This window comes from Peromyscus maniculatus, chromosome 10 (genome assembly GCF_049852395.1).
Source record: "Peromyscus maniculatus bairdii isolate BWxNUB_F1_BW_parent chromosome 10, HU_Pman_BW_mat_3.1, whole genome shotgun sequence".
NCBI lineage: Eukaryota > Metazoa > Chordata > Mammalia > Rodentia > Cricetidae > Peromyscus > Peromyscus maniculatus.
In genome coordinates this window covers 18,531,121-18,555,444 of record NC_134861.1, presented here as the reverse complement: position 1 = coordinate 18,555,444, position 24,324 = coordinate 18,531,121, and the positions used below count along the sequence as shown (strand labels likewise).

General features: G+C 39.5%; 1 protein-coding gene across 4 annotated transcripts in view; it reads right to left on the bottom strand.

The window, feature by feature from the left end:
- Positions 1 to 11,967, bottom strand: part of Vstm2a (V-set and transmembrane domain containing 2A) — a 28,322-nt gene extending 16,355 nt beyond the window's left edge. Inside the window, exons 1-4 of one of the 4 annotated variants that reach the window (XM_006991018.4) lie at positions 11,460 to 11,967; positions 9,500 to 9,666; positions 8,008 to 8,058; positions 6,183 to 6,519 (exon numbers count right to left, since the gene is read on the bottom strand). In XM_006991018.4, coding sequence (XP_006991080.1) covers positions 6,183 to 6,519; positions 8,008 to 8,058; positions 9,500 to 9,666; positions 11,460 to 11,538 — 634 coding nt within the window. In that variant the 5' untranslated portion in view covers positions 11,539 to 11,967. The remainder of the gene's footprint in view (positions 1 to 6,182; positions 6,520 to 8,007; positions 8,059 to 9,499; positions 9,667 to 11,459) is intronic. The other 3 variants (XM_016009273.3, XM_016009275.3, XM_016009274.3) reach the window with 3 other exon arrangements.
- Between the last annotated feature and the right edge of the window lie 12,357 nt (positions 11,968 to 24,324).

Sequence of the window (24,324 nt, the reverse complement as noted above, 5' to 3'; positions counted from 1 at the left end):
TATGAGACACACCATTTGAGATACAGCTTAGAGCACTGACAGATTCGCTTTCATGTCTCCTCAGTCACAGATGGCCTAATAATCACAAGTGAACCTTCACCATGATCTGAAAAGCCCCTCCAGGCAGAAGGTACTGAGTTTCAGTTAGTAAAATTTGCTAAAGGTTTCTGGAGAAGTTAACCAGTACAGACTCCTCATCTACACAATTCTTATTCTAACAGCTCTAGAAGATTCTTTGTCCTGTGGTATCCAAATCATTACTTATCATCTGTTTTTCTCCTTATTCATTGACCATCCATTTACACAGCAGTCATTTAGTTGATGGAATAACAATGATCAAATTAACCTACCCTAAACATCAACATAACATCTGGATTATGTGATGGTTCTGTACCTCGGTGTGGAACAGCACTTACTCATACATTACATCAATCTTCATGAAAGGCCCTCAACTTTAAATCCCATCTTCCCAATTACTCTGAAATTTTGACTTAAGGATGTTTGAACCCAGCTACTCTTGGAGAGCTGCCATGTTTATCAGCAGCAGAGGAGCTCCAGTGAGCCCTGGGTTTCTGGCAGCTATTAGCAGCAGCTGACTCTGGGCTCTAAGGATAATATCATGGTGGAACCACAAAAATCATGTTTCAGAGTTCAGATAACCAGCACTCCCACCGAGTGACTAGAGGCTTCATGTGTAGCAACAAAACTAGCAGCATCCTTAACCACTGCCGTCTTTCTTCCTACTCCCATCTGTTCAACCCAGGAGCAAAGAAAAAAGCTTTGCAAGTCCCTAGGGGTCAACACTAGAAAATACAGTAGCCAAAGTAAAGGCTCTATGAGTATTTTGAGATGTCACTCTTATCACAGATAGAGTTATAATTTTCTGCTTGTTTCAAAAGGCTTTTGAAAACTAGTCATTCTCATAGTTTACAAACATAAAGCTACTCCTTTCTGGTCCCATCCTCAGATGCTATAAGTCAGGTGCTAGATGGGGTGTTAGTACAGGAAAGTGTGACAAGCTCTCTTGTGGGCTCTTGCAAGTAGAGGGTGCAGGATTCACTTCAAGAATCATTGTCAATAGTCTACATCATTTACGAGATTGTGGTATAAATATTCACTTCTTCTAGGCACGTCAAGTCCTCTTAAATTCTTGCAGGATCTGCTATCTGTTGCCAAGTTACAGTTAGTGTAGCACATGTCCTAGCTGGCCTGAACATGAGATTTACAGAGCTGAAAGAGGCATGTTTTACAATATAAAGTACAGCATTGGCTTCACAGCAAGTCTGACCAATGTGATGGAGGAGACCTGCCTGGGGAAACAAAGAAGTTTATTTCCTGATCAGGGGGCAGGAGAGAGCAGTATAGAGGGATAACATAGGAATTCACAATCAAGGAAAGACCCATACAGAGGGGGAAAAACATTTGTAGGGTTATAGAGGCAAGAGAATACCTGGAAACACTCAGGAAATACTAAGCATGAAGAGTAAGGGCCAGGATTCTGACTTAAGAAATAGGAAATGAGACTATAAAAGTTAGTGGTGGGCACTTCAGAAATAATTTCTTTTTTTGTAGAAATGATGGCTCTTAGAAATAACACATGGACTGTTGTGATACATTCCTTACATTAGAACTGAAACACAGGCTCGTAAGAGCTTTAGGATAAGGAAAGCAAGGAGGGCATGTTCAAAATAAAATCAATGTTTGTAGAACAGAAAAAAATGCAATTTTCAGGAGTCCATCTTGGGGAGAAAGTTCTTGGGACAAAATAATGAATTGAACTGGCAACTGAAAGAGAGAAAGAGAAGACATTTCCAAAGTTTTCCCAGGAGCCACAATCAGGATGATACTATTAGATGTTTGGAAACAGGAGGAAGGGCATTTCTTTTTAATGAATAAGCTCAGATAATAACAGATAGCTCTGAACACCTGAGTTTCAGTGGCCTATGTGGGTATCTACTACTGTGAAAGAAATGCCCTCATGCCAAGTCTTGAAAAAATGGTAGTTAATATTTATCTCTTACTGCTGTGTGTGATGCCTGGGCTAAGCTGGACATTGCTTGTCAGGAGATAGAATTAGAGCTGAGGTTAGATATTGGCTGGGGATGATGGTTGTTTAAGATGGCTTCCTCATGGTGATTGGCTTCTCAGAGGTGAGGACAGAGGCTTTGGGACCTTGTAAGGCCTGGAATTGGAATAGCATAACTTCCCCAAACTTTGTTAGTTTGTTAAAGCAGAGGGGCAAGGAACAGGGAGCCAGTCTCTGTGCAAGAGAGGTCAGAATGTCAGAAATGGGTGGAAACCAGTGCTGTCTAGATGTTGGAAAGGATGAGTTACAAAGGAATGTTCAATAGACACCAGTAACTTCTCAGGACACATCAGCAGTAGCATTAACAAAGGAGCAGTATTCCACGAGACTGAGGTCAGAGAAGGGGGACAGAGCATAGTACTGCCCTTCTGGGAGGAACTGGCATCAGCTGGGCAAATACTCAGAGATCTGGCTCTGCCCAGTGAGAACAGAGAAGCAGGGCATGCCTTCCTGCTGGTTTTATTTGCCTGTTTGTCAGGTTGCTTGGAATGGTCAGCAGAAGATAAGGAAACAAGAGAAATGAGGCAAGCGGATTTGGTCAGTGTAGGAGAAGGTTAGCTTCTGAAGGATTGGGGGTGAGGAATGGAGGAGACAGGGTGCAAAAACAAAGCAAGGTTAGTGCGTTTGATTATTCAGGGATATGGTGGAGGGAGGAGGGGGCTAGAGTAAGTCTTCAACTTTCTGGAACGTGGAACTAAGCCCTTCTATGCTGACAGAGGTCCTGGATTTCCCATTCTGGTGCCCCCAGTCTCCTGTCAGAGAAGTCCCAGGGGGCCTTTGTTGATTCCGACAGGAAGAAAGAGGGCCCTTCCTCCTCAGAATAGCTGTAGAACATTTCTTTACATTCTAATTCCAAGCTTTTAATTGTCTCATGTATTATATTTGATAGCTTTTTTCTTTGCAAGCTTTGTGTATAATAAAAACGAAACAGAACAGGACAAAAATATGATGGGTTTGATATGAACTGCTTCTGTCCTGGGCACACAGAACTGGAGAGGGCTCTAAAGAACTGAAGATGAGAAATTTGTAAGAAAGTTTTGTTTATCTATCTGCATTGTATTTTCTTTTTGCTGATTTGTTCTAATTGCTGATTATTAAATGAAAATAAAATTTAAATAACGTTAAATGTTAGGGATTTATAATTGTTTGTCATTTATAACACAATTTATAAAGAGAAAGAAAATGCTTGCAAGCAAGCAAGGACAGCATATAGTAACTAGCTTTGGGGAATTTTTGAAAACAAACAAACAAACCAGGACCACTAAATTATTATCAAACCTACATCTGGTTGCATAAGGAATGTCACAGGTTATCTTTTCCCTCTTCCTTTTCATGTTAATTTTGCTTCAGAGTTAAATGAATTTTTAAGACAATTTGAAGATTTTTATATAAAGCTATTTTCAGCTAATATGTTTCCTTCATAAAGATAGAGAAATTATTTGACAGGAAAATAGTATGAATTTAGAGTTGAGTTTGTGAAGCTAGTCAATTGAGCCAAAGAATGTAATAAAAATAAAGGGCTGAATAAATTAGTTTATTATAGCACAGGTTAATATGACCATGCCATATATGCTAGGCCCCCTTGTATCAGTTGATAAAATATGAAAGGCTAGCATAGCCCTTTACCACTCAGAGCAAGATTTTAATTTTTATGTCTTCACCATAAAAATTGCACACTATATGGAGTCAATGAGTATCATTCTTTATGTCAAACTGAACAGTAGAGGGAGGAAGTGTGCCTGTGTTTGTCATGCCTTGAAGAGATGAGAGGTAAATAAGTGAATAAAAAATGAAGAGTTGAAATAAGTTTTATTATCAACTGGGATATGGCTATCACATATATAATGAATGTAATATGCAATTATCATCCCAATTACTGTATTATATAAAATCATCTTAAAAGCATAAACTTACACAATATGCTAGAGTGACGGGGAAACCTTAACTGCTGAACGAGATGTTAGAGAATGTTGCTAGAAATATATGAAAGATTTTTCAATATCATCTGGGAGAAAAAGAAATGTTGAATGTTCTGATATATTTTATGCCCGTCTTTGCTACGATCAGGAAGGGGGTGGTGCACAAAGCTTTTAGTGGATGGAGGTTTCCAGGAGACAAAATCCTCCTCTCCCTTTAACTTTTAGGAAAAACAACTTTGTACCTAAGAAGACTGATGGGAAGGTGCAAAATGAGCAGAACTGTACTTGAAAATTTAGTTTCCATCATAGCTCTAGGAGACATAGCAAAATAAAGTAGATATTTTAAAAATATATTATTTTATACCATGAAATGAATAAGATATTTTAGAAAGAGAACACTTCATTCTCCTTAGTCATTCACATGGACTAATTGCTCCATTTGACTTAATCTCAGATGGATTTATGGTGTCTACCTTGGAATATTCTATGTATGCTAATAACCTCTCTTCCAGGGTTTGTAGTTCTCACTAATTATGTTGTAAATTGACTGCTGAGGATGCTCTGTCATTCTACAGGTAGTGTTTAGCTTCTTGGTGTTATAATGTAAAGAAAGATGGAAGGGTCACAACCTCAAGAGGCATGAAATCTTTGAAAAATAATAATAGTTAAAACTTGTAATTGATATATAGGCATTAGCTCTGCTAGCTTTGTTCTTGAATTTGGAAAACAAAGGAGATCACAAGGAGAGAAATGAGACAAACCCACAAAAACTTAAGCTTCAGAAAAGCTTAATTGTCACTTAGTAGACTGTATGTTACCAGGACTGAAACCTAACAGGAAGAGTCTCTTCAGCATTTAAAGCAATAGAAATTCACAGGACCCTAGCTGAGCATCCTGTAGAATTTACATCACATTTATTCAAACAAAATGCATAAAGAGTAAATGCACGTTGGCATGCATTATTTTATTAGTTTTTATTGATTGATTGGTTGATTTATTTTTCTGTGATGCTGGAGATTGAATCCAGGGTTTTATACAAACTAATCAAGTGTTATACCACTGAGTTATACCCTCAGACCTGGCACATCTATTCTTTTTAAACATTGTTAACAAGCAAGGATTTAGAGGTGTGCGTTGCCCATTATTGCCAATGACTTTCCGGTGGCCTGAACCTGTGCTGCTCTATCTCCCCATCATTGGCACCAGCCACCCTGTACTCCTACAGACCCTCACCCTTCTGCCCCACTTCAGAAATCTGAAGCTTTTGGTGGGAATTATTATTTTTTACTTCACTGTCTGAAAAATTGCAGGTGAAAAAAACCCCCAATAAATCACCACATCAAGTGATTCCATTGTATCAGATGCGTGCTTAAGAAAGGATGTTGCTGTAATCCTATTTTAGGCAAAGCATTTGAGAAAATAGGACAGGGGGTCTTTGTACACAACTGCTCAATCCCGACAGCCTTGATCCCACATCAAGGTTAGAAGTTCAGTGAGTTTCCATTGGTGGAATGATTGTATAAGTTAACACCATTCAGAATCACTTTAACTTGCACAGCTGATTCGGGAGACGTGTGACTAAGCTTCCAAATTGGCACCCACGGCACATTTGTAGGAGCTGCCTTATCTCTGCACCACTTCCTTCCCCCCCTCCTCACTTCCTGCCATTATCACCATCAATTTCATCAGAGGCAGCTGAAGTTTCCCTTTCAAAATCAAAAGCCCTTGGAGAATAGTTCTGCTTAAAGCCATAGGTCACTAAATATATGGATGATTATGATGACTCTTTTTCATTTCCATTTTGATTAAGTGAAAGCCTCTTAATTTGGGTCCTTATTGATACATAAATCTGTAGAGAAAATGAACATGCCTTTATAATGTAACCAACATTACATGATTTATTGTTCTTATAATGTGTAAATACAGAAAGCAGGGGGAGAATAAAAGAGTCCAGCTCTCAGTTCCCTGGATATGAACCAGTGCCAGGGACTAATGGAGCAAACTCATCCTGAACGTCCAGCCTCCTGCTCTCAATGGCTCATGTCTCCTCATTTCAATCGAACTCGGTCTCCTATTTGAAAAGCCGTCTAACTTTAATCTGTCTATGCTATTCAACTGACCTTTTGGTGGGAGGTTTGTGAGTGATAAAATGAAAGGCTCAAAATGGGTTTCCATACCTGATTGTGGACTTTGTTTGGGGATTTTGGCTACCGCTTGAGGGCTGGAGGTGGAATGCGTTCGTTGGTTGGCAGAGCTGTGGATGCTGCTGGGAACCACTGATGATGCATTCTTTCGAGGCTTCATGTCTTGTAGCCACATAGGTGAGGCTTCAAAGGCCTGCATCCTCCGAGCATGGCTGTTGGCATTGACTTTCAGGTAGGCCTGGGCCTTGTGTTCCTGTAGCTCCCCGTAGTTGGCATCAGTCACCCTGCATTCATATAAACCTTCATCCTTTTTCCTCACTTTGGAAATCTGAAGCTTGTGGGAGATGTCATTGCCTTGGACTTTCACTGTCTGAAAAATCGCAGGTGAAAAACAAAGTTTCACATCAAAGGGTTTTATTCACACTATCTTAAGTTTGCTAATGTTGGGATTAAAGGGTCTTAATGGCTTCATAGTACAAATCTGAAGGTCATATTCATCCTGTTCTACAAACAGTTATCCACATACTTTATCGGTCATAAGCTCAATTTGAGCAGTGCCAGAGTGGCCCTGCTGTCCACATTTCCCAGATTCCTCTAATAGCCCTGTCAATTTTTCCAACACGGGATTGGCCTCTACCTGGTTAACTCAGCTGAATGAAACATTGAGGAAGGAGTCCATTTCTGGATAGATTTTTCTTTTTTTATGGCTACAAGACAACTCCCTCAAAACCAGGGCCAAAAAAAAAAAGTTGGTCATAACAATTTGAAAACAGGATGCAAAGGCACTGATAATAGACTTAGATAGTAATATTTTTCTTCTTAGTTACCTATAGCAGGGCTCAGGCTACAGAGAAATGGCATCTGAAATCGAGGCTCGTTGTATATGCTTATGTCATTATACAAACTTGTGATGCTATTAATTGGACAATGATTTGATTTTTAAAACAAGTCAATTTTATTTATTCTAGTAATTTTACCCCAGATTAAGAATAAGATCATGTGTCTAATGTATAATATTAAAAATGTACTATGCATTCCATTTAATGTATATGAAATATATATATGTCATCAGAACAGTTAATTTGATATATATCACATGTTAATCTATGATTGACAGACTAGAAGATCACACAAATATGTCAAGTTTAAGGATTTGATTGATTTTATAAACACAGAAATGAAGGATGAAGAAGGATATTCTAGTCATTACAAATGTAATTATGACAAATTAACCTCATCGTCATGTTGTCAGTAGGTCGGTTTGGCCTAACAGCAAGTGCAGATTTATATCTGCTTTGGTTTCATATTTTTGTGATTTATTTGAATACTAGATTTATAAATATTTTATAGGAGTTATGAATGATATCCAACTTGAGTCATATTGTTTCATTACATTTCAAAAATCCTATTGGATGGTTTCATTTTTGTTTTCCTGAGGTTGTTATTTCCTATTAAGAGTTGGTACTCCCATTACTTTGAATTATTAACATTATTAATATTGAAGTATTGCAGACCTTCATTGTTACACTTAGGTGACTATGAAAAAAGAGCAAGAAAAACAGCGCACTAATCTCATTGGCTAGCAAATTAATAGTCTAGCCAATTTATAATTATTTATATGATTAAAACATGCAATTTTATTCATGGACTCTAAATTTAGGCTCAATTTTTAGGTCTTTAATAAGGTAAAAAAAAAAGACAACTGCCTCTCATCCTGAATTTATAAAATTATCTCTTCGGGCTCAATGAATTAAAAGGATTTAAATCTAAAATCTGTTTTGTACTAATGTTCACCTTCGGTCTTTTTGGCCATTTACTAAAGCATGCGCCCCCTGTCGCTTGTCCCTGTGACACTCACACTTATCTTGGTCCCGTCGTTGTCCGGGTCTCTGTCGGGTAAGAGCTCCACCTGTAGGACAAAAGTGCAAATGCTCAACCTCGCCCGAGTCCTCCAGTCCCAGGCGCCGCGTTACCGCAGCAGCGCAACCCCTAGGAGAGATCCCAGCTTTCTGGTCTTGAAACACTTCAGCCAAGGGAATTTCAGAAGCAGAAGAACGACCGAGGTCCCTACCGCACTCAGTCCGGAGGCCAGGCTGGACTGCTTCCTATGCTCCTCCCTGGAGCATCCCCGAAGCCCCTTTTCTTCTCTCACTGGATTCCAAGCATTCCCTGAGTATCACTGCGAACCCATCTCTCCTTGAGAATCCCTAAGGTCCCCGTGGTCCCCTCTATCCAAGGGATACCCTGGAGAGTCCCTGTGGTCCCCATGCCTTCCTGTGGTCGCCGCCACAGTCCTCGTTGTCCCCAAGCGTCCCTGAGGTCCCCGCGGTCTCCTCTATCTTAGTTACACCCGGAGAGTCCCTGTGGTCCCTGCAGCCCTGCAGGCTGTGCTCCCCCTTGCTGGCTCCCGGCTAGAGTCACAGCGAGGCTAGGTCTTCTCCCTCTCAGTTCAGTCTGCCCTGCCTGCAGACTCGGGAAGGGTAAGGGACAGGCGTAAACCCAGGAGGGAACAGGAGTGTGGGTGCAAGTTTTCCGGACAAATTTCTGCATCTCTGACCTCGCTGCTGCTGACCAGTCAGTCCCCAGGTTCTCTTCACCGGACTTTCTCGGTCCTCTGGATCTCTTGTCCGAGTCCTCTTTTGCTCCGTGCGTCTCTTTCCTGCTCTTAGGGCGCTACTCTTTTTTAGCTTCTTTACGTTTTCCTTCTCTTCTGGTTTTCTCCCTTCTCATTTGTCTCCTGCTCTGCTTTCTTCTCCATTCTCCATTCCAGGGCCTCTCCCTGCTTTTCTGATGCCTACCCCCATCTCTCCCTCTCCCCATCTTTCTCCCCCTCTCTCCTTCCCTCCCTCCCTCCCATCTGCCCGCCCTCTCTCCCTTCTTCTTCTCTGCACCCCCTGCCGTGTGTGTGTGTGTGTGTGTGTGTGTGTGTGTGTGTGAAAGAGAGAGAGAGAGAGAGAGAGAGAGAGAGAGAGAGAGAGAGAGAAAGAGAGAGAGAGAGAACGCTAACCTAGAAGAGGAATGGAGGAATGACTCCCCTCATCCTTGATATTGGGGAGACGGAAGACTGGTGGAGAGTGCCCTGGTCTGTACCAGCGATACATGGCCAGTTTGGACAGCTCCGGGTATTAAGGGCTGGTTAATTCTGGTCTAAATCGGGAAAGTCCTCGATAGTGTGACTTCCTAGGTGCTTTTAACTTAATGTAACCAGGACAAATTCAGCCTTGCTCACTCTCATAGAGCAGGGAAGGTTCCCTTGGACACATGGACCCTGGCGCTGGTTAGACAGGCATAGATCTAAGAAAGTGACTGACGTGCAGGGGTTCTGTGGGCTATATATAATCCATGACTACCTGAGAGCCAGCCGCTTCAGTCCCATGCTCCAGGTCCTCTGGTCCCCGAAGGAACCACCACTGGATCTCCAGGTACACTGAAGCAGAGCCGCTTTGGAAAGCACAGGACATTTCCACATTTTGTCCCTCGGTCGCAGTCACGTTCCGCGGGAACTCGGTAAATTTTGCTGCAAGACAGAAATGCATCATTTTGGAATGTCTGTACCAGGTTTGCTAATGTCTCTTTCTTGGAGAACTCGACATAAGTTTTTGTTTGTTTAGCCTTTTTCGTGGGCATTGGAAGGAGAAAATAAAAACAGCAATGACAACCCCCATGACATCTCTGCAGGGCTCCCTATCCCCATTGCTTTGCCTCTGCGTGCCTTGTTCTTGGTATCATGCCTACATCACTTTGTTCTTGATCAAGTCCAGATAATGGAGAGGTTAACGAGCTTGCCAACAGCTCTCTCTGCTAGCCAAGCAGCCCAGAGTTAGATCCAAACATCTTTTTGCCAGATTGCAGCATTCCCTAAAACTTACTGAGAGATCCAGGGAGGTGCATTTTAGACCTTCTGTCCAATTGATATATGAGAAAGCCTCTGGATTCCTAAGTTTCCAAACCATCTGTGACTAACCGGGATGTTTCATGTTAGAAATAGGTAGTAAGTATATTCTTACAACCCACATTCTTAATCTGTCAAAACAGTGGTTAGCAATTTTGTTCTGGAGCCCAAGTAGTGAAACAAGTTGTACACTACCTAAGAGGCATATGCTTCATCCCTACAAGTTAACCTTCATGTTTGTTCCCTTCAAGTCATTATAAATTGACATATGTCAGGGGATATAAAAAAATCATACGTCCATGTTTTGCTCAGATCAAAGATTATTTGAAAGACAATACAGAGACTCAGTCTAGCCCTTTTGCTAACCTTGACACTGCCAGCTCGTAAGATAATCCATGTGAAAGCCATAAACATAAAATGCCCCTTCCTCCTTACAGGCATTCCTTGAACATGGGATGATGTTTTCCTTGCTAACTAGGTGATTGTTCTTAGCCTTTCTAAGGGGCACTTTGCAAAGAGCTGATGGCCCTCTAGAAGAAACCTTCTATTTGTGGCTGATAGAAGGGCACAACCACACATAGGAAAGGAGGGTCGTTGAAAGGATGGCAGGATTGATTACCGCTTTCTCCTCATTTCTTACAGATGGTGAATCTGGGTGGCTCTTTTAACTATCTATGAAATCTCAAAGGAACTGATTATGTTTCAAGGAAATGGACACTATGAGAAGGCAGCCTATCTGAATAGGGTTTTCTGCTCATATCAGCCAGCGGAATGGGGCATTTCTGCTTGCAGAAGTGATGCAGTCTTCAGGAGGCAAACACTGTGATCTGCTCATGGTGCCGAAGCATCCACTGCAGCCTGCAAAGTCCTGAACAACTGGGCCCAGCAAGCAGCTGCTGCTTATGATGCAATTAGAACCTGCTTGTGGGTTCTCTGGTAAACACACATGGAGAAGAAGTCACAGGAACTAGAGAAGGAGACTAAAGCTGTCTGCATACAGGGAGTACTGGCAGAGAGAAACCCCTTCCAACCATCAGCTCTGTATTCCTAATGATTGTATGTGCATGAGTGGTTGCTCTGTTCATGCACATGGAACACACACACACACACACACACACACACACACACACACCACACCACACCACACCACACCACACCACACCTGTGTATGTGCTCACTGAAGAACTCAGCCCATTGCCAGTCTGGCGTCTACTAGATTTTCTTTGAAACCTGGCTTGCTTGTGATTAATAAACTTTGAAGGGGGAAAAAAAAAGCCAAGCCAAAGACTATTCATACTACCTAAACCCACTGTTGGCTTGATTTGAGCCACTCTCGAGCCGTCTGTCCATTCTTCCAGTTGGTACAGCACACGCACACACACGCAGCACCACATACACACTACAAGCAACGGACTTACCTTGAGAAGAAAGCCCTTGTTGTACATATAACACGGAAAAGAACACAAATCCAACAGACGCCAAAAAGATCCCCATCATGCCAAGGGAGGGAGGCACATTCGTGTAGCCAAGAGCCCCAAAACCTGAAAAGACAGGCAAGCAAGCGTGTCCACAGGCTGCTTTCAGAGCCCGGGGCGCGACACTGCACGCATGCTGCCGCTCGCAGCGAAGACTGGCTTGGGCACTGGGGATTGCGACTGGCGAGGGTTGGACCAAAGCTGGCTGGGATCCGGAGGCTTCAGGCGCAGACCCGGGCTGCCACGCTGCGAAGTGTCTCCGCCGGCGGCTGGCTGCTTCCGCTACCTGGCAGCTCGTCCCACGTCAGCCGCTCGGCTTGCGTGCTCGCCGCCCTCCCCACGCCCAGCGAGCCGGCGGCGAGTGGAGCGGGCGCGGGGCGGCGCGGACTGGGCTCGCGCGGAGCCCAACTTTGCCTCTAATGGCTGCGATGATGCCTTTAACTCTGTGCGCGCCAGGGCTGCGCACCTGCTGGCCAGGGGGCCCTGCCAGACTTCTATGCACCGGTCCGCCTTTACCCCCATCAGCTGTCTCGGGCTTCGCCTGTGCAAAGAGGACAGGACAAATATAGGGTCTTGGCGTTTGTTCAGGGATAGGAGAGAGGAATTTGAGAAGGAAGTTGAGGCATTGTTAAAGACGGAGGAGGGATGGATGGGGTGGTTGGGAGTGACTGCTTTGGGGCGATGAAAACAGCCCTTGGAGGGAAATGCTGCTTAACCAGTTATTAACTGCTCCAACTAGAGCGATCGCATGCTATTATTTCACCAGAATGTATTGTGAGCAGCTTGCAACCCAGGCCATTCGTACAGGCACCGGATCACTCCAGCAGGCAAATGGAAGGGACAAAAAGTACTCAAGTCATGTATTGAGAGAATGTTCCAGAAGGAAAAGTCTACCATGCAATGCGAACCATCTTTTTATTCTTATACTCATTGCTTGCTTTGTCTCCCTCCCACAGTATTTCTTCTGGTGGGGGAGGGGTTTTTACAAATCATTAAGGTCCTTTTAAAGATTTTATTTTTGTTTTGTTCAATTTCTTTTGCATAATAGTAATTACATAATAGTCTGTAGGATTATATGAATAAAGAATATTATTTTAAGCACAACAAACCCCCCAAACAAGGCAAAAACTCCAGTAAGTTTCAGAACTTGGAACAAGCCTGGTCACTTGTCTTGGGAAAGCTTGAGATGTATACTGTATTTTTAAAATTTAAGGATCTTAAACAAACAAACAAAACCCCAGAAACTCTTGTCAGTTCTTGTGAAATCTAATTATTACTCAATGAGTTTACATCTTAAAATTTATTTTTCAACAGAAAGCACAGAATAATGTAAAATATTTTCATTATTTTTCCTGTGCAGATATACCTCCGTTCTTCAGTATTAATTGGAAATATGCATTAGTCTTACAATGCTACCAGAAAACCAATGAAGCTTACGTATTTTCATCTTCGAAGTTAAGAGTTTGTGCTTGGCTGATTCCTTTCCTGCCACAAAAACTTAACCCTAACGTGTCTGTAGGGTTTTAAAAGCACTTGTCTCCTACAGCTGAATGCAGCAGGAACTTTAAATGTCAAGAAATTAAGGCACAAAAACCTCATAGCAGTATAATTTATTTTTGTGAAGATATAGTTACTCCCATTGTGGGTAGATGCAAAATAGGAAATTTACAGACAGACATGGGGAGTACTTTATGCCTGTTCATGTTTAAGTTAAGCATGCTTTACATCTGCCTTTGCAGTCAGTGGGGAGAGGATGGTGAAGTTTGTCATACTTGAAAAAAGGTATTTTTTGTTCTAACATTCTGTCTTGGAGAAGGTGTTCAGTGTATACAAACACAACAAAGGCCAGGGCACCTCCTCCATATCAAGCAATATTTTTTGGAAAACAAACAATATATTACAGGCATTAAGTGTTCATCTGGCAGGTCATCTTCTAATTTAAACGTTACATCTAACACTGTCATATGGGGACTGCAGGGCTTTAAGTTTCTTTACAGCACTTAGCATTAACAGTTTAATGTGTCCTGGGAATGACGTCAGGGTTATCTGTTGTTCAAATAGATTCCAGTACCAAGAGAGAGCACCCATTGGAAGAAAGGCACATAGCTTTAAATGGAGAAACTGATCACTAGCTGCAAACATTCAATGGGAAAAGCTTGAAAATGCAAAGAGAGAAAAGAGCTATTATTAGACAGACAAATCATCAAAATTCATGACCAAGAAGTTACACCACCTATGTTATATAAAGAGGGAGGGAGTGTAAAAGGACAGAAGGAGGTAAAACTGGGAAAACATTTGATTCTTCTGAGAAAATCGCCTCACAGATATTTTACTTTCAGTTTTTCCAATGTAGGCCAAAGTTTTTCTTAAATATTCATTCCTGCATCTCAAAGAGTACAAATAGTGCTGGCAAACACCTTTGCATGATTCAATATAGAACATTTACCTTATTAAAGACTGAAGACATGTTAAAGATTCAAAACGAGATGTGTTTGTTAAAAAGTAAATGTAGCCAATAGAGCAAATGACTGTTCTGAAACAGTCATTGTAGTACACTATATTTTACAAGACTGTAGGAAAGGCCAGTTTTCTGCATCAACATGTGGAAGGAACGTTTCCCTTCCATTTTTCCTCTCCCAAAGCATGGCTAATGTGTAGTCTTATAGAAATGACTGTAAATTTCTTAATGTCACTTAATACTCACTATTTTGCTTTCTAAAAATTTAATCATTTGCATTACCACAATCGTCCTCTCCAAAGTTTGTGCTGCAGATGGTTGTGCCTCCTTGAAAGATAGTTCAGTCCCTCCGAGTCTTTCCATTGCCCTGCTCTAGCCTTTTATTTAGGTTACATTTATGTACTGTTTGCAAATTGAAAGTTGCTTAACTTTGTTTTTCAAACAAGTTTCCTTTGCAGGCTTCTGCATAAGCTTTCAGAGCTATTGATCACTGAGTCAAAGGCAGAGGAAGGCCTAAGCAGCCTCTGGCTAGGGAGCTTGTAATCTCTTTATCCTAAGAGGTGTGGGGGGTATTTTCCCATAGTGAACTTGAAAGGATTCCTCACATTCTGCTCTCATATGCACACAGTGCATTCACTTTCCATTTTATACTTTCTTTTTCTTGTTCTTTTTTTCTAAACTGAGTCCTGGATACCAAATGAAATTTTGATAAAAAAAAAAAAGTTTGGAATAATTTAAAGACAGAAAAATAGACATTTTCTTCACAAACAGCCTTTTAAACATTTAAAATAGTCACATGGAAAACCAAAAGTTAATCCCTGTGGATTCAAGAAGATAAGCTCCTTCCTTTACCTCCCTTGCTGGCATCTCTCTGACTTAGTTGAACAGAGTATACATGCTTTCCTGTCTGCACCCTGATGGTGCTCACTGTGGTGTTCTTGAACACTTTCTTTGGAGATAATAAAAACTGCTTATGGAAGAATATTTCAGGGTATTGAGAAACATTTTCCCTCACAATCTTATGCCTGCATTAATTTATTTCTTACTTGGGAAAATAAAAAGAAGTATTACAAAGCTTAAATGTTGAAGTGTCATAAAAAATGTTACAGAGAAATTTTATTTCAGCTGAAGAATATAAGAGTCAAGAGGAAAGTCACGAACTTTATCAAAGATGAACTTTAAAAATTTGACTTTCACTGGACTCTACAAGCCAAGTCATGTCACAGTTCAGTCTTCTTGGCATGTAGAAATGGAAAGATATAATAAAGTTAAAAAATGGACGGTAATGGCAGAAGAGATGGGACTGTCTCTTTCTGCACACGTAAAGGTCATATCATTAGACCTGAGTCTACTTCTGAACTTCTGGGGATTCCAAACCCTTCCTACTGGACCAGTCCAAGCACATGGCTGTGTTACCAAAGCAAACCCATGCTTTATTTCTCCAAGATACTAAGATCTCAGATGTCTGAAGTGAGTGTGCTCCTACAAGTCAGTCGAGAAAAGGCCCATTGAAACAGCACAATTCTTTCCTAACATGGATTAGCAATTCACTTGCATTCAAGATCGGGATAGTTTTCTTCAACACAACTTCATGTTGCCGTGTGGACTGTGCTTTGCAAACAGTCTATGAAGCAAGAATGCTGGTGGACTCTGGAAGAGACTAAGCATGGCACAGGTGGCCCAAAGATGTCAAGTGCCTACTGCACAGCTACTGTTCACTCAGAGCCCCCAGATGGTGTACATCCTCTTGTACAGGACAACAATGTAGATCTGAATTTTATGCTGGGAAATTCTGTGTAACTTTGCAATTGGAGTTCATGATGTTAGAATACAAATTATTCATGAGGTCGTCTTAGGTCATTTTAGAACTGTAATGTCTGGCCTACAGGCGACCTCTGGAAAAAGCAAAGAACAGAGTCACATTTTCTTTACAAGTTTCTGTCACTATCTGAATGGCTGCCCCATACAATGTCATGCCTGGATTAATTTCCTTCTTTCTAGCTTCTCCCATTCACTTTCTTTCCCTTAAAATATTTTTATACGAACATGGGTTATGTCTGTTAATTTCATTAGCAAAGAATTAACATCTTCTCTTCAAAGCATCTTTAACTACCAAGGAAGAAAAGCTGAGGATTCTGCCTCTGAAGTTGCTCTCTCAGGAGAGTTCCTGCTTCAGAATTCTGCTTCAGTTAAAGCTCAGAACTTGTACTCAATATTTACTAGCTCCAATCTTTTTTTTAAAAAAGTTTTCATTTCAAATTCAGTGGGTTTGATTCCATGTGAGTAACCAAAATATGCACCTAATTCTGAGAAACAGATAATTAAACTGGAAAAAGAAAGCAAAGAAAAAAAAGCATTACTTTTTGGTAGAATCTATAATTTCCAAGCTTTTCCATGATTCTGTGTCAAAGTTTACAATTTGGATGAAAATAAATAGTAAGTTTTAATTATGCTTTTGGAAAGCCTTTTAAGAAACAAAGCAATTTGTAGACATTTAACTGGTCTAGTATTTCCTAATTAAATATGCATTTTGAGTATCAGAGTTCTGGCATTAGGTTTTTCTTAATATGTGTTATTTTATAACCTTAACAAGTAACTTAAACTCCCTGGGCATTATCTAGTTTCTCAGCAAATAAAAATTCCAGTTTTTCCCACTTAATGCTGATATAGTGGGAAAATGCATGCCATGACTTATTATTACAGTGCATACATTAGGATATCAGATTTCCTGATGATGGCCATACTAAACCATGTGAGATGGCATCTATATTACTTTTAATTTGTATTGATCTAATAACTAGAAACGTTGGTCACTTTAAAAAAATCATTGGTCATTTATATATATTTTTTGAGAATTATCTGTTCATTTTTTTAGGTTAGCTTTTCTTTTTTCTTTTTTTAAACTTTTTTATTAAGAAAAAAATTTCATTCATTTTACACGCCAATCAAAGATCCCCCTCTTCCCTCCTCCCACCCCTCCATCCTCCCCCTCCCAACCCCCTATTCCCTCCTACAAGATTAACCCATTTGTTGAATGACAGTTTTGGTGTGTGTGCGTGTGTGTGCGTGTGTGTGTGTGTGTGTGTGTGTGTGTGTGTGTGTGTGTGTGTGATTGTGTGTATTCTTTGCAGTGCTCTGTAAATTCTGGATACTAGTCCCTTGTTTGAAGAATATCTGGTAAAGCTTTCCTAGAGTTCTAGGGTTGTCTGTTTGCTCTGCTGACAGCTTCTCTTCCCCATTGTGCACCCTTGAAGCCAGTTCCCGTGCTGTTAGAGTACCATTCAGCATGTTCTTGTGTAAACCTATACCTTCACGTTCATTTCCTAGCTTTTCCTCTAGTAGTTCTATCATTTCAGATTTTAAATTAGGGTCTTTTAGTAGAAGTGGGGTGGGTATCCCAAAACACACTTGGTTCAAAGATATTATAAAGATACATAATACATTATGTTGTTTTAATAAAAAAAAAATGAAACCAAGTGTCACTTATCCAGTAAATACTCATGGAGCTGAGGTTTTATAAAACTCATGTGAAATTAAGGAAGTCTCACTACACTATAGAAGGGTCTTTTTAGAAATGTTGTAGAGGAGGAATATTCTGAGATCCCCCAGAAGCACACAGGGAAAATTATATTCTGTTGGTACTGTAGTAATTAAGAATTTGCACAACAGAAAAAAAAACCAAACAGAAATTAGCTCAAACAATAGACTAAATAAAATACACTTGGGTCTTGAAATTGTATTCATTAGATGTGGATGAAAAGGGACTCTTAAAATGTAGCTGTGTGTTCAGCTTAGTCATGTTCACAAATAGAATTATATTGGGAAGGGGTGTTAGTGTGGCTTTAGTATAATTGCAGCATAACCCCTACTCCTAGTCCCCTGGTAAGCTATGCCAGAGGTGCTAGTAGGTAGTTATTAAGTGATTTTGTTTGGTAATGTGCTTTCCTAAAGTTAACACAGTGATAAGTAGGAGAAAACAGCGACTTGGGTAAGGGGTCTATGCTTCATGAAACTTTAACTGCTCGAACTCCTAAAAGCCAAGGACTTAAGGGACTATCATTGAAATCTTAGGTTGATTAAAATATTGTGAACCCAGTGGGATGGTCCTGATTCATGGCAACTGCCCCAGCATAGGCATTGAAGTGGAACCTTTGCTTCAGAGTACAGTCTGTTTTGGATTTTAAAAAAACATAGTATAACTGTACTAGTTGAAGAGGAATGGGAGGGCCTTAGATGAACTAAATTAAGGACCATAACAGGGAAACTTGCAAGGCACAAGCTGAAAGATAATGTAAGACTGCTTTAATAGGTCAGGATTCAGTAGTGTGAGGCTATTTGAGGTTGGATGAAAGAAAAGTTTGATCCCAGTAAGACTATTCTATATTCAGAGAGTAAGAGTTAGTTCACATTCTCTTTGGAGAGCCCACTAGGCCATGTGGGAGTAGCTGTGGATGTCTGGGCTGAATCATCAGTTTAGTCTGGATAATTGCTAAGAAGGAGCAAAAGCACATCGAATTTAGGGAAATGTGAATACAGGAAACTAAACCTTGGGAAAATGCATAGCAATTTAAGAAATTGGTGGAAAAATAGAAATGGAGACTTTCAGAAATTCTGGGGGTCTTCTCTGTATTTGAAGGGCTTCATTTGCTAAAAGTGAAGGTTTTACCCTCTCTTCAAAAGTGGGGGGTAGTGACAAAGGGAGAGGGAGGGAGCATGGTGTGCTACACCTATAAATTTTACACATGCAATGGAAGAGGAGAGAGAAGTAATAATAAGATATGGATAAATTACAACTGAGAGCCAGCATGGTCATCCCAACAGAGGACCTCACAGGACCACTGGTATATAGATAAATAAAACATGTTGAAAACACAATAGTGTGACATAGTATCTAAGTGAGTTAGTTCTATCTTGCAGTAATTTTAAGAAACATCAAAATATATAATGAGACAATGAAGTCTAAAGTTAAATATGTCCATTTTAGATTATTAAAACATCCTCACATTTTGAGCTTTGAGAATTATTAAAGCATCATCCTCATCTGAAGGCTGAAGTAAGTATTGGATGATGGCAAGTCATGGGATATATTGTTCAGTGATAAAGTATCAAATAAGTAAATCATCTGAAAATAAAGACTGTTGTGTTTGAGACTGAACTACATAAGTTTCAAATAACAACAGGTGGCTGAAGGTCCAGACACCATTATTTGAAGTTCTAATATCTAGGATTTTGAAGTTAGAATTCAGCCATGGTGAATAAAACTCCTACAGACACCATGCCATTTTATTAAGGATGGGATATATATGTATGTGTATATGTTTAGGTATATGGGTGGGTGTTTCTTTGTGCATATGCATGCAAGAGAGAGAACTTGATGGCATAGAGAATCTTGTTCGTCTTAGTGTAGATAATGTGAAAGTATAGTGTAGGAGAGAGGTGAAGAATGCTTAACCATCCTGGGAATGGGTTCCCTATAGCACAGAAGTTAGGGTTAAATCTTGTGTGGGAACTGAGGAGAACCAAATTTCAACTATGAATTGTTCTCCATAATCCTCTAGCATGATGAATGGTGGTGACTCTTTTGTGCCCTAAGTATTAATTGGTCGGAGAATTTCAAGGGGATATACATACTCTTTCAATATACATGCTTTCTGATCAACTGCAATTTTGGGGTGGGGGTATTGGAAGCAAAATGGTCTAACATCTGTAGACAAGCAAGAGTAAGTTTAAAATAAGCCTAAATAAAAATTACCGTAGGTTCTTAATACTGTGTTCATGAGATATATATGAGAAATTGACCAAGGCAACTGTTTGGAGTTTTATATTTGATTTAGCTCTTTTCTAACAAAGTTACATTGAGCAAAATGCTTTGGAATGGCTCCAGTGTGGAGGGAGGCCCCGTCTTTTATACTCTGTGTCTGAGCATAGTGAGAGGATGTTTGTTTTGGTGTGTGTAATGCCTTGAGTCATGCAAAAGCTAATGTTTTTCTTTGTTTTCTCTACTTGTGTAGACTGGTAATACTTTCAAAAATAATCATCCATTCAATTTCTAGTGTCTTTGTAATTGGTGTGCTACAACCGAGATCCTTGCATGTCAACATCTCTCCTAATTATTCAGGCATCCTTTTGGTTTAGTAGTGTCCTTTTGTTGTTAAGTGCTGTCATCAAACAATCATCTTCATAAAAATAGAAACATCTTTTTGAACTGCAGCACTGCTACCACAGGGCTGTTTTGATTCCCTGAGACAGTTCTTCATATCTTATGAATGGGGTGTCTGCTGAGCCCTCTCAAGCAGGAGTTAGAGATGGCATAACCTTCAAGAGCCCACCCTTATTAACTGACTTCTACCATCCAATGTCCCTTTCTAAAGGCTTCACAGCCATCAAGTAGCAGTAGAAATTGGATATCAAGTGCTCAAAATATAGTTATATGGAGGATATTATAGATTCAAACCAAATTAGATACAAATTCCATTCAAAGATTTAGTAAAAAGAATTGTTAAGATGTGACATCAGCATGAAGACAGACAAATGCACATGTGATGTTAAAATAGAAAATATAGAAATCTCTTTGTGTACTTGTGAACTTTTATATAGGGCAATGGTGAGATCTGAAGTAAATGATGAGGAGAAGACCTTTTGTATAACTGGTAATTGATCAATAGGATGTCTGGATGAAAATAAAGGGAGATATGATCCTTGAATTATGGTGAGCAAGAAAATGACTCAGGCTGACCATTATTTAATAAGGACTCAAGACATCAGTATTTCTAGAGAATATTGCAAACTTTCATTTTAGCAGAGAAAAACATTACTTAATATGGTGCAAACCCCACCATTTATAAAGGAAATTAAGGAAAAGGCTAACAAATTGAACTTCATTAAGTTTAATAAGTTCTATTCACTAAAAGACATCATTAATTAAGTAAGAATGATAGTAGTTCAGTGTCATAGAGAATTGGAACACCTATAATCAATAAATATCTCATATCCAAAACAAAAAGACTTTCTATACATCAATAAGAAAAAATAAAACTTAAAATGACTGTAGTCATTTCACAAAGACATTATCTTTTAGTCAATGAATACTTAAAAAGGCGTTTAGTCATTCTATTAGTTACTAAACACAAATGAAAGTACAATGATATTTCAGAACACTTTATAATAGTTACATTTAGTTAATTCATTAATACTTTTCAACACAGGGTTTCTCTGTGTACCCTTGGCTGTCCTGGAACTTGCTATGTAGGCTAGGATGTCCTTGAACTCACAGAGACACTCCTGCCTCTGCCTCCTGAGTGCTGGGATTAAAGGTGTGTGCCACCACTGCCAGCTAATGTTATATTTTAAAGATTAGCATTGCTTCATGTTCTGGTTTTATTTCTATTAGTGTGATAAAATACCTTGACAAAAAAGCAGCTTAGAGAAGAAGGGGTTTATTTTAGCTCATAAGTTCAAGTTACAGTCTGTGATAGCAGAGAAGTCAAAGTGAAGGCAAGAACGTAACAAGACTTAGCCACGTCTCCTTTGTTTTCCCGAGCAGAAACAAACAAATGTATGCATGCTTCTTGTTCACTTGCTCACACATGCTTATGTCAGTTTCTATACTCTCACAGTCAGGACCCCTTGCCTAGGGAATTGGTGCAGCCCACAGTGGGCTGGGTATATTCACATCATTAATTTAAGACAGTCTTCTATAGATATGCCACAGGCAAACCCAAGGTAGACTATGTTTCATTGAGACTCTCTTTCCAAGTGATTCTAGGTTGTGTCAAGTGGAGCTGACAACTAATACTAACTACCTCATTTCATATCCAGTGTTAGCCTGTATCTGAAGTAATTTTGGGACTCTTAAGCAATCTTTTGGGAATATGACAGACTCAGCACTAGTTTTTAACTACAATTAATACCATCGTTACATATACATACATTTATACTAAGAACTCTACCTTCACTCCTGGGAACGTATCAGGAAGAATTTGGGATTATGTATAGTACAAAATTTCTTTAAGAATGTCACAATAATTACCTTTAAGAATTCACAGGAGAAATTTCAATACCTCAAGATAAAGTTGATGTCTATCTACAGTAGAATGGCGAATGGTTTATGTTGTATTAATATAATGAAATATCAAATAGCAAGAAAAATTAACAAATATAGTCATATACAAAAATTGATAAAGCACGTAAACACATTGAACATGAGAAGTCAGACACAGAAGAATGCGTACTGACTAGTACTACCCGATAAAGTTTGAACAATTGGTTGATCTGTGCCAGACATCAAAATGGGAAAAGAGAAGAGGGTTATATGGTACAAGGCTTAAAGGAAGATGATCGTATTCTATTTTTGATGTGGGTGTATTCTACATGATTATTTATTGATCTGGACATCAATTCTGTAGATTTTAAAAAAACAAAATAAATGAGAAGAAATTAGAAATCACTATCAGTAAAGTTTTATTAATGAGCATCAATTTTGACTTGTTTCCTCAGTCATGCTTACAGCTGTACTTTTTCACAGTAATAAAGGTGAACATTCCATTTTTCTGATTGGGTCACTTCACATTTTCCTTGTTCCTATTTCTAACACTTTGTCACAAAATACACAAACTTGCCTACAGAGTTGAAGTTGTTATTTTTAGAAGGCAAGTTTATTAGTAATAATTAACCTACAAATAGTAATGCCTCAAGCAAGAGTGTGTTTGTTTCTCTGTCTATCTTTCACATATACAGCACCCGAGGTCCACATATCAAGGCTCACTGGACATTCTACTCTTTAAGCCCCAAGAGAAGTTGAGCATGGCCCTTGTCCTGATGTCTCAGTAGGGACACAGTACTAGGTAGACATGTAGGTGAAAGGAAAGGGCATAGGACAAACTCAGAGGCAAGCAGACCTGTGTTATATGAGAGTGTCCTCTAGATCTGATATGAGTTTTTCTAATTTTCTATAACACATGCCACACAGATAATGTATGGGTCACATTGTGCTCTACAACCATCATTTTAGGCCACTTTAGAAAAGTTCCAAGCATCAGAATGTGGTGGCGCATGCCTTTAGTCCCAGCACTTGGGAGACAGAAGCAGGTGGATTTCAAAGTTTGAGGCCAGCCTGGTCTACAGAGTGAGTTCCAGGAAAGCCAGGGCTACAGAAGAAACCCTGTCTCAAACAAACAAACAAAAACCAACCAACCAAACAACAACGCCAGCCCCCCCCCAAAAAAAACAAACCAAACAACAAAAAAAGTAGTTTTCAGCTTGTTTCCTCTCTCCTTTGTAATATGTCTTCTGTGAGGTGCCACCAGCTTCACGGCAGCCAATGTGTCCATATCAGCAGGGTCCCACAGGGAAAACCACCCACTGCATCATTTCCTTTCACTACTAATCCAATGTAATCTGTACTGGGCGAACAAATTTCACTGAAAACTTTTGCAAAAAGGTGAATAGAAAGCTTTCAAAATAAAACAAGTGGATATATATACATATATATATATATATATATATATATATAAATTTATTATATATATAAATTTCCTTACCTAACTAGACTAGACATTTCAATATAACTGTCTTTGATGGCCACCTCCCACTCCTCAGTTTCCTGTTGATCTCTAAAACTCACAATCTTCTAAGTTGAAATGAATAAATCCCTAGTTAAATGCAGGAAAACACAAGCAAACAAACAAAAAAAGGGGAAGAAATGAATAAATCTTTTAAAGCAATCCAAGAAAAAATTCAACAAACAAATCGTTAAAGGAAATGAATAAAACTGTTCAAGACCTGAAAATGAAAACAGAATCAATAAAAAAACACAAACTGAAGGAATTCTGGAAATGAAAAATTTAGGAATTCAAAGAGGAACCACAGAAGCAAGGTTCAGTGACCATCTACAAGAGACACAAAGAGAATCTCAAGCATTGAGGAAAAGAAAGAAGAAATGGATACATCAGTTAAAGAAAATGTTAAGTCTAAATAAACCCCCAACACAAAACATCTAGGAAATACGGGACATTATGAAAAGACTAAATTGAAGAATAATAGGAACAGAGGAAGGAGAATTTCAGCTCAAAGACCTAGAAACTATTTTCAACAAAGCCACAGAAGAAAATTTTCCTAACCTAAAGAAGGAGATGCCTCTAAATGTACAAGAAGCTTACAGAACACCAAATCAACTGGACCAGAAAAGAAAGTCTCCTCACTACATAATAATCAAAATACTAAACATACAGAACAAAGAAAGAAAGGGAAAAAAACAAAAACAAAGAAACAAAACATAATGGCAGACATACTAGAATTATACCTGACTTCTAAGTAGAGACTCTGAAAGCCAGAAGGGCCTGGACAGAAATG